General features: G+C 46.3%; 1 protein-coding gene across 3 annotated transcripts in view; it reads right to left on the bottom strand.

Moving 5' to 3' along the window:
• Window positions 1-15,699, bottom strand: part of man1a2 (mannosidase, alpha, class 1A, member 2) — a 475,750-nt gene that overhangs the window by 360,325 nt on the left and 99,726 nt on the right. For all 3 annotated transcript variants that reach the window (XR_013965535.1, XM_080786092.1, XM_080786093.1), the window contains 2 exons: window positions 15,122-15,243; window positions 5,030-5,110 (listed from right to left, as the gene is read on the bottom strand). Coding sequence is in view for 2 of the 3 variants with exons in the window: in XM_080786092.1 (XP_080642218.1) it covers window positions 5,030-5,110; window positions 15,122-15,243 (203 nt within the window). In the remaining variant the exon portion in view is untranslated. The remainder of the gene's footprint in view (window positions 1-5,029; window positions 5,111-15,121; window positions 15,244-15,699) is intronic.

The following is a 15,699-nucleotide window of genomic DNA, read 5'->3' as shown; positions in this document are numbered from 1 at the left end:
TCATCATCATCATCATCAAGAATGGTGGTCCCTTATTGGCCAACAGTTCCCACCGACATACATACATATGCCGATTTGCTCAGACACATACTTAAACGTAATTCATTGTCAATGGCATTTAATGTTTGTGCTCAGACAACACAAACATTAAACACTATAGCCGTTTATAGGAGGGGCTAGCACCCATCAAAAACAAGCCCAGGTCGCTTATAATAAGCAGACATGGCAACAGCGCCCAATGTCCATGACACGCACCCCCCTTAGAGTATATATTTAATAGAGACGGCACCGGATTTCTCCTCCCACCCACTTGCATTAAGTTGCTCAAAAGCGCATGAGGCGATTTCACTCCTCCTTCCGGGTAGGAACAGAGTGCAATCTGGGACTGATTGGGCCAAACACATGACTGGCCGTTTGACTATCATTGCACGCGTTCAGCGTTCACGTGTCATCATGAACGTGCACAATGATAGTCAACGGACCAGCGTGTTCATGTGTTTGGCCCAGCACTGCAATACCACATTCGGCCACTATGTCCATTTGGCCTCAGGGTTTCCTCCGGGTGCCGTCTGTATTAATATATACTCTAAGGCACCCCCCAGTGTGTCCTGACCCTCAGTGTCAGAGACACACGATGGGCTCCTCTCTCTCTGACTTATTGTTCCATCTGTTGACCCGTAGACTCAAGTCTTGAGGCTATAGAGTTGCTTTGTTGAGACATGGTGGTGTATTGGCTGTTGTGGGAGTCATAATGCTATAAAAGCCGTTAGTATTTGTTCCATTACGTTGACAAGTCATGTACGTTTTTGACTCCTGACTTGAGTAAAATACAATTGTTTGTATTTGTATACATTATGTTTTCTGAGCATACCTACAGATCCTCACTGTGAGAGAGAGACACAGGCTGGTCTGCTCTCTCTCTCTCTCTCTCTCTCTCTCTCTATCTGAGCCCAGAGGTTATAGGTTAGCTGGCACGCCTGCATGCACAGGTGATGAGTGGTGTGATGGGGGACGCTTTCAACACCGGCTGCCCGTGGCGTGCCACCCTCTCTGACGTCCAACATGAGACACATCTACATACAGTACGTATGCCGAGTGTCTGCATGTGACAACACTAGAGGTGTCTGCGTGTGTCAACGCCCCCCACTAGAGGGTGTCTGCGTGGTGTCTGTGTGTGTCAACGCCCCTCACTAGAGGGTGTCTGCGTGTGTCAACGCCCCCCACTAGAGGGTGTCTGCGTGTGTCAACGCCCCTCACTAGAGGGTGTCTGCGTGGGTCAATGCCCCTCACTAGAGGGTGTCTGCGTGGGTCAATGCCCCTCACTAGAGGGTGTCTGCGTGGTGTCTGCGTGTGTCAACGCCCCTCACTAGAGGGTGTCTGCGTGTGTCAACGCCCCCCACTAGAGGGTGTCTGCGTGGTGTCTGCGTGTGTCAACGCCCCTCACTAGAGGGTGTCTGCGTGTGTCAACGCCCCCCACTAGAGGGTGTCTGCGTGTGTCAACGCCCCCCACTAGAGGGTGTCTGCGTGGTGTCTGCGTGTGTCAACGCCCCTCACTAGAGGGTGTCTGCGTGTGTCAACGCCCCCCACTAGAGGGTGTCTGCGTGTACGCCCCTCACTAGAGGGTGTCTGCGTGGGTCAACGCCCCTCACTAGAGGGTGTGTGCGTGGGTCAACGCCCCCCACTAGAGGGTGTCTGCGTGGGTCAATGCCCCTCACTAGAGGGTGTCTGCGTGGGTCAACGCCCCTCACTAGAGGGTGTCTGCGTGTGTCAACGCCCCTCACTAGAGGGTGTCTGCGTGGGTCAACGCCCCCCACTAGAGGGTGTCTGCGTGTGTCAACGCCCCCCACTAGAGGGTGTCTGCGTGTGTCAACGCCCCCCACTAGAGGGTGTCTGCGTGGGTCAATGCCCCTCACTAGAGGGTGTCTGCGTGGGCCAATGCCCCGCACTAGAGGGTGTCTGCGTGGGTCAATGCCCCTCACTAGAGGGTGTCTGCGTGGGTCAATGCCCCTCACTAGAGGGTGTCTGCGTGGGTCAACGCCCCTCACTAGAGGGTGTCTGCGTGTGTCAATGCCCCTCACTAGAGGGTGTCTGCGTGTGTCAATGCCCCTCACTAGAGGGTGTCTGCGTGTGTCAATGCCCCCATATGGCCTTGACGGCCTGCCCCGGAGGTGTGTGTGTGCGTGCAACGTATTTAGTGGAGACACACACACACACACACAACAGCTGTGGGCACGGACACTCGGACAGGGTCACACACAATATCATCTCTGTCTATCCAGTGGAAACGCAGCTCGTTATGTCCAAAAAAATACCGTTACTTTTCAGGATTCAAATTTTAAAAAAGTAGCAGATCTACAAGCTCAAAATGTGACACGGTATCCAACTTCTGCATCTGCTACGTGTGATGCTTTAGTGTGACGCTGTAGTATGATATCAGTAGGGCGTTAACCCATTCTGACCTGAGATCAGATTCATACGAGGTTTTCACTAGGACACACACTGGTCTGATTAACCCATTCTGACCTGAGATCAGATTCATACGAGGTTTTCACTAGGACACACACTGGTCTGATTAACCCATTCTGACCTGGGATCAGATTCATACGAGGTTTCCACTGGACACACACTGGTCTGATTAACCCATTCTGACCTGAGATCAGATTCTCAAAATATCAGTCGTTCTTCGATTTTTCAAAAATAGCAGACCTACAAGCTCGTAGCGCGCCACTCGGTGGCGCGCTATGAGCTTGTAGATCTGCTATTTTTCAATAGCTAAAGCATAACATGATGCCAACACCAAAATGGGTGCCCGGTCAGAATGGGTTAATTAATTTATACGAAAAAACACGAAAAGAACAGGGTTCTGCCCTGACAGCATGGATATTATACTAACATACCGACCGCGCCCCGTGAAACCCCCTCCAAAATCAACCTCGTATCGGAGAGGAGGGGATGAGACACTACCCCCATATCTAATGTCAGGAATCGTGGTGCAATTGTTTTGTACTTAACATGAGAGTAGAGGCGAGAGAGAGAGAGAGAGAGAGAGAGAGAGAGAGAGAGAGAGAGAGAGAGAGAGAGAGAGAGAGAGAGAGAGAGAGGAGGGAGGGGGGGTACTGTGATAGAGTTCAGGAGAAAAAAAGCAGAGGCCAGCACGCTGCCTGCACATGGAGCGATGAGGGGAGATGAAAGAGGAGGAGGTGGAGTAGTGATGCATACAGAGAGGAGAGGAGAGGAGAGGAGAGGAGAGGAGAGGAGAGGAGAGGAGAGGAGAGGAGAGGAGAGGAGAGGAGAGGAGAGGAGAGGAGAGGAGAGGAGAGGAGAGGAGAGGAGAGGAGAGGGACAGAGTCGCATACAGAGTAGAGACTGACACAGGAGTGGATTTTCACTCCCTCCCACAGAAAAAATCCTGTCCTGTCCCAATCCTGGACCAGAGTTAAAAAGAAAATCCCATCCTGTCCCACTCCTGTAGAATGACTAAATGACTAAATGAATGAAAGTAAATACAGTGGGCAGTGGTGGCTTTAACTTTGACTACCAAATACAGTATATTCAAATCACTATTAAAACAAAACCAAGAACAAGGACATTTTTAATCCAAGGGCCCCCACGAATGCATAATTTGTCTATGCATCACCAGCCTCTCAGCATCCTAATCTCTTAGTCCCATGATCTGCTCAGGAATGACTTAAACAATAACAAGCAAGTACTACTCTTGACTAAGGTTGTGCGGGTTTTTTTCAGTATTTATGGTCAATACAGTTTCATATCATCTTCACGGTTTCGTCGGGCTAAACCGGCCAAACCGTTTCACCTGACATGTGCGTTGGGTGGCCGTGATTATTGTTTGCGGAAGCAGTAGAGAGAATGGCAGCATCAAAAAGGCTAGTTCCCAACTTCCCATCCGAGTTATCTGTCCGTCTGTGTGACACTAGCTAACCGGTTCTGGTATGTGTGTGTGTGTGTGTGTGTGTGTGTGTGTGTGTGTGTAATTTACAAGAACAAGAAAGGAGGAGGAAGAGGAGAAATAGAGGAGGAAGAGGAGAAATAGGGGAGGGTGGGAGGAAGACATGAGAAGAAAAGGCAGAGAATACTTATAGAAGGACAGCCAGGGGGCAGGACAGAGACCACTTCACCACTTTTCAACCTATCTTCATATAATAGGTCCTCACTAATAATCATGATAAAATGGCACCATTTTTTTCTACTCAGTCTGTGTCTCATAGGAGGGCTGTGGGCAGTTCAGAAACCAGTCCACCAAAACTGTGCCATTTTATCATGATTATTAGTGAGGACCAATTATATGAAGATAGGTTGAAAAGTGGTGAAGTGGTCCTTTAAAGACTGAGGAAGGGAATGATGGAAAAACACAGAACGCTTTTATTACAGCTAGAGGGCGGATAGCAGTGTGTGTGTGTGTGTGTGTGTGTGTGTGTGTGTGTGTGTGTGTGTGCGCGCGCGCGCGCGCGCGCGCGCGCGCGCATGTGTGCGTCGTGCACGCGTGTTTGTTTGTGTGTGTGTGTGTCCAGGGAGAGGGAGGGTCATCTCCCTAGAGATATGTTGTGCCCTAAACCTTTCTCTCTCTCTCTGTTCTTCTGTCTTTACATTGGTAATCTGACCCGTCTCGCTCCCTCCCTACATCTTTCCTCGTAATGGTAAATGGTGCATTTACACATAGCACCTTTTATCCAAGGAGATTGTCATAGATTGTGCATTACATTCACACACACACACACATGCACACACCGATGGCGGCGGAAACCATGCAAGGCACCAACCTGCACATCGGGAGCAATTAGGGGTTCAGACAGAGTCTTGCTCGATAACACTTCGACACTAACTCTGGGGGAGCCCACAGGGATCGAACTGGGAACTTTGCTGTTCCCATCGGCTGTTCTACAGGCCACTGCCTCACCCACTACACTACAAACAAACGAGGTGTTGCACACACACACACACACACACACACAGACACACACACACACACACACACACACACACACACACACACACAGTGACAGTACTGTACCTCTTGTCCAGAGAGGTAGTAGGCAGCCAGCAGTCCTCCGATGAAGCGGATGTTGACCTCGAAGACAGACACCTCAGCATTCTGCGGACACAGAGAACAGAGACAGACCGATCAGCGGAGGTGGCGGGAGGGTACATATGCACAAGGATAGAACGACACGCGAGACTATATAGTGCTGCACGATTCTTGCTCAAATGTGAATCTCGATTTCCCTCCACAAGAATTGAGATCACCATTCTCAAATGATTCTCATTTTCTCCATGAAAAACAAACAAAAACATATTAACATACCATAAGAGTAACTGAAATGAACTGGACAGCCAACAAGTCTGCACGATTCTTCACAAAATGAGATAGCAGAGGTGTCTGAATCCAGTGTATTTTTTTTTTAATTAATTGTGCAGCGCTACACAAGCTCACAGAGAGATAGATATATTTCGATCCTTCCTAACAGTTTATATATATATATATCTCTTCTCTGTCAGGTGGAAACATTATGTCCAAAAACTGTTACTTTTACACTTACAGGATTCGAATTCAACAACAGCAAAATTTAGCCGATCTGCGACCTCGAACCGCGCTTGGAGCGTCATGGTGGAACGGCTACTTTTGATGCGTAATAAATACACGTTGCTCTGTCCTCATTTCTGACGTCAGCAAGCACCTCGTTTGGAATATTAACGCTTCTAGAGAGACATAAGACGAGGTTGTGTGAGGTACTAAGGGAATGGAGGGCGGGGTAATGGAAGGCGGGGCTTTTCAGAGTAAAATCCGCCTAATCTGCGTGGCACTCTAGTGCCTTTATTATGAAAGATTACGCCAGCTAAAGAAGTCTTAAAAGTCAAAAACTTTTTCACTCAAATCTTGATTTAAATTTGAAACGATATCAAGAGTTTCATAGAGAGAGAAAACGTTAAAAACAAAGTTAAGCTAAATCCAAAATATGCAGAGTTAAAGGAGTGTAAGTGATATATATATTTTGTTCAAATGAAGCGTCAAACAGCTCATAATTATATTATAGATTACAGATGGTAATCATTACTACATTGTGTTTGTTCTTGGGGTCTCTCTCTTTAAACAGAGAGGTATTCTCAGGTCGGGATTCTTTATTCACGCTGCAGTAACACCTTAATTTCCCTCCGGGGGATTAACAACGCGTATCTCATCTGATCTCAATTATATCCATCCAGGAGAAGAGAATTCATACAGGCCACTAAAGGATAAACAAGTGAAATTGGAGGTGATTAAATAAAAATAATAAGCTGACAAAATTGTTAACTGAAAGTGTAATAGCAGGGGCTCTCTCCTGATTGGATATGACCTGAATATGTATTTTCTGTTCACTAAAGAACTCAGAGAGACAGAGCTCCTTATATTAATTAGTATGCATTGTATTATATTGTTTTTTTCTATATTTTCCGATAGTAAAGCATTGTTATAGTCCAGGGGATCTCAACCCGTGAGTCACAACTCGAGTCACGACCCTCGCCACATTATTTTGGGGGGTCCCCAAATTATACAAAAAATAATATATATATTTTTTTGCAACTGAATGCAATATGAGGTGGGTTGTCTTTCTCAGTAGGCACCCAGTATGTGCAGTACTGTACTGTACTGTACTGTACTGTACAGTACTGTAGGTCGATAAGATCGTCTTGATAAGTAACCTACTGGTGATTATCGGTTGATTTTCACTCGAAACGTATGCAATATGGCCCTCTGAAGTGAGTGTGGAAATATAGTGGCCCTCTGGAGTGAGTGTGGAAATATAGTGGCCCTCTGGAGTGAGTGTGGAAATATAGTGGCCCTCTGGAGTGAGTGTGGAAATATAGTGGCCCTCTGGAGTGAGTGTGGAAATATAGTGGCCCTCTGGAGTGAGTGTGGAAATATAGTGGCCCTCTGGAGTGAGTGTGGAACTATAGTGGCCCTCTGGAGTGAGTGTGGAAATATAGTGGCCCTCTGGAGTGAGTGTGGAACTATAGTGGCCCTGTGGAGTTAGTGTGGAAATATACTGTAGTGGCCCTGTGGAGTGAGTGTGTAAATATAGTGGCCCTCTCCATCGTCAAAATTCCCCTGTTATAGTCTGTTGTTAGAGTGAGCGCATCTTTTTTTATTATGCTTAACGAATAACACATTTGTGTGTGCACAATGTTTTTCGTAAACAAACTCAACCAAATTAAACCATATCGAATTACTCCAATTTCACAGAATGCGCCCGGAGAAACCACAGCAAGTCTACTGATTTATTGACGTAATTGTTTGTACATTATTTCATCCATCTGCTTTCAGGGTGGAAGCCCAAGCCCTACCCTCTGCCCGACCGAGTAAAGAAGTGGTTCCCAAACTTTTTCATGTCAAGGACCCCAAATTGACACTAATTATAGCCCACGGACCCCCATTTGAAAACATATGCCAGGGACCCCCATAAGAGAACATTTTTACGGCTCTAGCAGTGATTCTCAACCTGTTTAATTTCAAGGACCCCCAGTTTGACATGCATTAGGCTACGGACCCCCATTTAATGGCATTTCTATCTCTTGGACCTCTAATTTATATTTTAAAATCAATGTTAATTTAACTATGAGTGTACAAATGGAACCAAATGGTTCCATCCCTGCAGAGGAGCTTGTCTGGGGCACGTCCGGTCACACTCCCTTGGTGTGGAAAAGGAGAACTATTACGGCCTGGCTGGTTGCATGCCAGCGGTGGGGCAGACAGTGTGGAAACGGAGAACTATTACGGCCTGCATGGCTGGTTACATGCCAACGCTGGCCAGCGGTGGGGCAGACAGTGTGGAAACGGAGAACTATTACGGCCTGCATGGCTGGTTACATGCCAACGCTGGCCAGCGGTGGGGCAGACAGTGTGGAAACGGAGAACTATTACGGCCTGCATGGCTGGTTACATGCCAACGCTGGCCAGCGGTGGGGCAGACAGTGTGGAAACGGAGAACTATTACGGCCTGCATGGCTGGTTACATGCCAACGCTGGCCAGCGGTGGAGCAGACAAATGGACCAACCCACGGCCCATGATTTAACGGTATTTGGCTGGATGGTGGCTGCTGTTAATGCGGTGATGGATTGATAGATGAGTGGAGGGGAGTAGATCTCATAAAGCTTGAGGTCCCGGTCTGGTCAGCACCGGTCATCTATCTCTGGCGTTTTCTGATCATTTACAGCAGTGGTTTTCAAATCAGCGGTCCGTGGACCACCAGTGGTCCTTGAGGGGGTACCAGGTGGTCCCCTGCACCCAAACGCGCTGCGAAGCGACGTGTTTTGGAAGCTTGTAGATCTGCTGTTTTTTGCCGTTTTTGGAATTTTGTTAATCAATTTCGGCACATTCTGTGTTCTGTGTTTTTCCATCATTCCCTTCCTTAACGTGGTTAACCCATTCAGCACGGGAACCCCTTTTGGTGTTTTTCTTTCAGAGCAAACTTTTTTTTTTAACTCAAATCTTTGCTAAAAAACAAATTTTCAGATGAGCACCACTGACTTATAGAAACAGGTTTTTCAGAAGACTTTTGGGATTTTAGAAGACATTTTATTTAGAATCGTCCTCAGGTCTATAAATGGGTGAAAATGCCTGCCACACATGGACAAGCTGAAGGCAGGCAGATAAGCAGGACAGTAAACATGCAGCGATTTTTTTTGCCAGACAGTTATTGATTCCAGACAGTCATTTTTCCACAACACCTACAGTACGTCACCCCCATTTCTGGCACGCACACACGCACGCAGTGTCTTTGATAAATGAAATCCTCTCATACTAAGAATAACGTGCATTTCTCTGCATCTCCTGCTTTATGTGTGTGTGTGTGTGTGTGTGTGTGTGTGTGTGTGTGCGTGCGTGCGTAAGGTACGCGCAAGGTGCGCATCCTCCCACCGTCAACACACGAGGAGAAATGATCGTAATAGACATTCAGGTTTTGAAGGAAAACAATTTAAAAACATGTCAGTCCCGCGACTAAAACATTCCAATTCCACGTTCGCCGCGTGACAGCCTGTCATCGGGTGACAGGGTGACGGGAACAGACAGTACACAGAAGGGGGGGGGGGGGCACATCGATTCGCCAGGCGCCTTCCAACCTTTCATAGCGGGGGCGTCTTCCACCTTTCACAGCGGGGGGGGGGGGGGGGGTAACACACTACACAGTCCAACCCATTTAGACCTGAGGACGCATCTGTGTCACCTTATAGCTTGTAACCACTTTAACCATTATTCTAAACTTTAGCTGTTGAAAAATACGAACTTGTAGATTTTTTTTTAATTAATTGTGAAAATGTGTCACAAATCTTTGACTATATACTCTTTCACAGCGAATGTTTTTAACTTAAATAATTGATTCTGGGGGGGTCCCTGGAACAACATATTTTCAGATGTGGAGTCCTTCGGTGGGTCCTTGACAAGAAACAGTTTGAGAACCCACTGACATACAGTAGAAACATGGGGTATTTCAGCTGTCATGATTTACAGTAGAAGACATTTGCAGAATGTGCTGTCAGGTCTTAATGCACTAATCATGGTAAACACGACAGGCTTCAGCACAGCCTGGGCGCATCGAGACAAAAATGTGTTTTTCTTTTTCTTTTGCAGGAGCCAGAATGTCAGCTTTCCTGTGCCCGCTCCTCTCAAACCTCAAAACGGGCATGAAATGTGATTCCTTTGGAATAGAAAACAAAGGCTTCAGGTTTTGAGACCAGAAGAAATCCTTGTACGGTGTGTTGTGTTCATGGGCCACGACGCAGGACTTCAAAGGGGCCTGCTGCCAGAGAGGGGGGGTGGCAACAATGTTGACAAAATAAAATAGATATATTTAAAGAAAACAATGTCAAGTAACCTCCAGATCATATTATTATTGTCAAGCTGAAGTGCTGAAGGCATGCTGCGTCGCTGCCACTCAAGTGACTACTGGCCAATCACAGCACTTTACCGGGACTTCCGTTTCTAGTGACATGACAAAAAAAAGAAATAGCGGATGTACAAGCATGCAGCCCGCCACAAAGTGTGAGCTTTTAGATCTGGGGGTCTCCACGGATCGCACTTTGAGAACACATTTAAAAAGACGTCAGGGTTGTATTTCTTTTCAAAGAAAAAGAAAATCCTGACTGCTGCATAATTGAGTTTCAGCAAATCAGGTTGGAGCCGAGTGTTTGAACAGGCATTACTTCATTAGTCCATCTTCCTCCATTACGCCTGAGATCAAGACTCACTTTGACCGCGGATTATTAATGTGCGCGCTAATGGCTTTTCATTAATTTCTGTCTTCCTCAGTGGAGGGTACAGTGGTGATGAGTATATGGACCTCATAACCATACATCCATCATCGGAGCTCTCCACAGCCCCCAACCCCCCTCTCCCTCCCGGTCCGCCATGTTGACCATGAGTCACTGCCCGCTTCAATGCGACATGAACATGACATCTACTTAACTTCATCGTTGCTTATTGGAAGGCGTGTGTGTGTGTGTGTGTGTGTACGGAGAACACATTCAATACATACAGTACTGCATGTATCAAACCCGTAAATGGGGTACCATTGCATTCTGTGTAATGGCGTAACATTGCATTCACCCGTAACATTGCATTCTGTGCCAATGTAGTTCACAAGAGTTGTGCGTAGATGTGTAGATGTGATTAAAACATACTGACGCAACTACACACAATAGCATGTATTTTATTGCGTGCCTGTGAATCATGTTCACACACCCACACACACTCATGATTAATACCAGTAAAGCGCGCACACATGTCTACACGCACAAATAATCTCTACAAGCTTGTATTAGGTTGTAGGTTGTATTAAAAAAAAAATTACTCTCTCTCTCTCCCCTTCTCACACAATGCACACACCCAGGAGGCGAAGAAAGTGATTAAGCTCGACTAAGAGTGATGTCTTTAATCTCGTAAGTAACGTGGAACTCACGCAGCGCAGCCTGATATATTCCACTGCGTGGGAACACATAGCGTAAGACGACACACACGCGCGTGAGAGAGAGGTGTGAGCCGTGCGCATGTAGCCATGTACAGCATCACACCAGAACCTGCAGCCTGTAGCCATGTACAGCATCACACCAGAGCCTGCAGCCATGTACAGCATCACACCAGGGCCTGCAGCCTGTAGCCATGTACAGCATCACACCAGAGCCTGCAGCCTGTAGCCATGTACAGCATCACACCGCAGCCTGTAGCCATGTACAGCATCACACCAGAGCCTGCAGCCTGTAGCCATGTACAGCATCACACCAGAGCCTGCAGCCTGTAGCCATGTACAGCATCACACCAGAGCCTGCAGCCTGTAGCCATGTACAGCATCACACCAGAGCCTGCAGCCTGTAGCCATGTACAGCATCACACCAGAGCCTGCAGCGTCTCCCCTTAACAGAGGGCAGGTGCAACGAACGCAGGCCTTAATAAAAAAAGAAAAGAGACCACTCGCCGGGCCGACGGGGGAATTATACCTACTCCCTGAGAGGCATGCAGAGAAAAGCCTCCAGTAATGCCACGGCCGTATCATGGAGATTTGAGCCTATAAGCTATAGCTTAGGCGTGTTACTGTACTGTACAGTATGTGTGGTGCTGCCATCCGTCGCCCGGTGGCAAATGAGTAAATCTCATGACAACATCGAGCCAACATTGACACAAAAAACGTTTGAGAATGAGAACACCACTTATGTGGAAGGCATTATTTTTGGTAGAACCGGCCTCAGGTCTCAATGCATTGAGTAAAAAAAAAAGTGAGTACTTCTATTACACCACTGGAGAGTACAATACAGTAGGCCCACCAGACTGTTGATCCAGAGGTTCATTAGAGCTGTGTCTGTGACCGTCACCGCTGACTCTCCAGCGCCACTGACTGCCCCGACGTGCCCCGTGATCACCTCTGTAGGGACCTAACAACAGAGATGTGTCCATGTGTGTGCGTGTGTGTGTATGTGTGCGTGTGTATGAATGGAGCTCAATTCCACAAGCTACCATTGTTACTGTCCGTCTGTCTGTCTGCTGGTCCACAATGGACTAATGGGAGAGGACAGGAGGTGAAGGAGACGAGAGGAGTGTGCTAACGAGGAGAGAGAGAGAGAGAGAGAGAGAGAGAGAGAGAGAGAGAGAGAGAGAGAGAGAGAGAGAGAGAGAGAGAGAGAGAGAGAGAGAGAACTCAGAGCGAGGGACAGAAGCGTTTAAGACCCTCTCTGTTCTAACACAGTCCTGTGTTCCATTTGTTCTATGTACATTAGGCCAATTCTTCTCAGACTGTGGGTCAGGAGATGATTGGCCTAATGTGCAAACATCGTTTTCTCACTCGAGTGGGTAAATTGTGAATTATAAAGTGTACACGGCATACTGTAATTGTGTCACTGTCCACAGCACATAGAGAAATGGTTTAATACATCATGGAAAAGTTCTAATATGAAGATAGGTTGAAAATGAGTGACGTCGTCCTTTAACCCAATCAGGACGGGAACCCCTTTTGGTGTTTTAAGCATTATGTTATACTTTAGCTATTGACAAATAAATCGAGTGCCGCGATACGAGCTGGTAGATCTATACAATTTTTTTTTAAATCGTGGAAATGTGGCACAAATCTTTGAATAATATATTCTTTCACAGTGAACATGTTTAACTCATAACGTTGCTTCTGGGAGGTCCCCATGGAACAACATATTTTCAGTTTGGGGTTGTTGACATGAAATAGTTTGAGATCAACACATAGGATTTTCAGGAAAAACTGACATTTTGTAGAATCTGGTCTCAGGTCGAAATGGGTCAACTAATTAGGCTGGGGGACCCCCTGGAACCCCCCCCTAAGTCAAGGACCCCCTGAGAACCCTCTGTTAATTCCTCATGCTCCCAGGGTGTCTGCAGAGCTTCAGAGCACCTGTCTGGTCACGACCCTGTTCTCCCAGCAGGAGAAAAAACAAAAAAGGCCGCAGTCGACCCACTGGCCACGTTACCATGACTCCCAAAATTGTATCCTAGCTACAGCACACTTTGTGTGTGTGTGTGTGTGTGTGTGTGTGCGTGTGTGTGTGTGTGTGCATGCGTCCTCCCATCTCCTCCAACCTGCAAAGCTACTGCTACTATACCACTCTGCAGTGTGCACTTCAATGCATGCACCTTGCTTGCGTGCGTGCGTGCTTAGGCTACTTGTATTACTAAAAGACAAGGCATTTCTATGTTGCGCTCTGAAAATAGCAGATCTAGATTGGCTTTTTTCAGCATGCAACCAAGTGTAAAATCTCCCATCAAGTCCTGCCAAAACACATTTTTGTCTACAAAATCTACTGTAGATTTAGTCGACTAAAATCACAAGACACGCCAAAAGACAAGACACACACACACACCCCCCCCCCCCCCCCCGCCCCGCCCCCATTCCCCAGTGGGCAATTTGGCTTGCAGCAAAGGTATACTATACATCATGATGATGATGCAGGTTATCTATCATAGATAACGGCAACAAACAAGCTCTGCATTAGCATGCAGGACACATTAGCTCATTAGCAAACGTCATTGTGTAGCTGTTGCCATTTCAAAGCACATACGAAAACAGATCGAACGACGTAATGAGCAAATAGGTCCGTGTTAACTAGACGTGCTGAGCTTCTAAATTGGGTCGAAATGGGCTGGTGTGATTGCATCAGAACCGAGCCTGACCCAGTCTCTACAGACCTCCATTGGACCCTCAAACTGTCTGCTAAAACGGCTAACTCTAACCACCTCGCTCCTTCTCATGCAATTAATTGACAATATCTAATCTAAAAATATATATTTTTAATTTCCTGAAAAATGAACATGTTGGAGTTATGAGGTTACCTCCCGACAGCAGAGATATAAAGCTTGCTGTTTAGCAGAAATGGAAATAAAAAAATAAATAAAATGCAAAATGCAATCTCTGAATGCAAAATGCATTCAGAGATTGTGGAATAGTTGTCTGGCTATGAGAGACTACTCCAGACCTGACAAGGCTCCTCTGTCAAACCCATGTAGGAAACGTCCAAACACGTCCACAAGTGTTTTCACTTTTCCAGGATTCAGTGTAAAATAAAACACAAACAGCTAGAGAATGGAGATAAGAGGTTTTAACAGCACTGTGCATCGTTTGTGTGTCGCGTGGCTCGCCATCGACCTTGACCCGTTGTAAACAAATTGCACCATTATGTCAGATCATTGAGTTAGAGAGCTAATGACCTCGCATGGCCTTGCGTTGTGATGTGATTAGGAGACGACAGACATGAGAAACATGAGGCGCGTAATGCACAGGCAGACAGTTTCATCTTTAGGTGAACCCATAGTCCCCTGATATTAGAAACATGGACTCTATCACCATATTCCAGTCATATTTAGGCAGGCATATGGCTGACCTTTGTGTCTTCTGCTGCAAGCTGTGCCCTAGTTTTGTTTTGTTTTTAACTGTTTTTGTATTAACACATTCTGGACGGGAACCCCTTTTGGTGTTTTAACTAAGCATTACGGTATACTTTAGCTATTGAAAAATAGCAGATCTATAAGCTCATAGCGCGGCACGCTACGAGCTTGTAGGTCTGCTATTTTTGAAATATCGTGAAAATGAGGCATAGATCTTTGAATATATATTCTTTCAGAAGACTTTTTTTTTAATTTCGACGTCAGGCCTAAATGGGCCTAACTGTTTTTAACCTGTACGGCGACCTTGAAGCACCTTATAAATAAAATGTATTATTATTATTATTATTATAGTTACACGGAAATACACAACAGGAAAGCTTTACAAGCAGGGGGTGGCTTATAAGGAAATAAACAAACTATCAGTGTGTGGAAGGTTAGTAGTGCTGTACTGCGTAATGCGTACTTTTGTAATTTAAATACATTGCGATACCAATACTTGTGTACTTTTCCTCAAGTAAATTGCAGAATTTTACTTGTGTAGGTTGCACCACTGGAAAGTAACTATCATAAAAATCACACTTGTGTGAAGTGAGGGGTGATCTTATATCATCATACGTACAAGATCACATGGGATAACACACGCACACACAAATCTGGGCATATAGGAGCCCCTCAAAATACAAAAAAAGGCGAAGATATATAATAAACAATATAAATCAGGAACAAGTACTTACTACCACGCTGAAGTCCAGGTTCTGTTGGATCCAGTCCTGTCCGTCCTTGAACTCCTCGTGAAGACCCATGATGTACAGGCTGTCCAGAGCGTCCACGATGGTGGCACCCAGCTGGGAGTTACCTGCAGCAAACACACACACACAGCACGGTGATTCTTTTATCCATGCATCAATTAATATACCCACAGCAAACACACAGCACAGCACGGTGATTCTTCTATACATTCATCAATTAATATACCCACAGTGTTTTGCACCTGAAAAACCTGGGAACCAAACGGACCCATTTGGTTCCATTTGTACACGCTCAGAGTTAAATTAACATTGGTTTTGATATAAATTGGGGTACCCGAGATAGAAATACCATTAAATGTGGGGGTCCCCATAGCCCAATGCAAGTCCAACTGGGGGGCCTTGAATTTGAAATGGTTGAGAATCACTGAAAGAGCCGTAATACAAGAGCCGTAATACCCCCCCCCCCCCCCCCCCCCCCTCAAACAAGGGTCAATTTAGGGGTATTTGAGGGTACCCATTCAAACCCTGAAGAAGGCGGTTTGTTGCCGAAACGTTGGTATAAT

This window comes from Protomyctophum bolini, assembly GCF_963924005.1.
Source record: "Protomyctophum bolini genome assembly, chromosome: 16".
Classification (NCBI taxonomy): domain Eukaryota; kingdom Metazoa; phylum Chordata; class Actinopteri; order Myctophiformes; family Myctophidae; genus Protomyctophum; species Protomyctophum bolini.
Note: the sequence above shows the minus strand (reverse complement) of the source record. Positions and strands in the feature narration are given on the sequence as shown.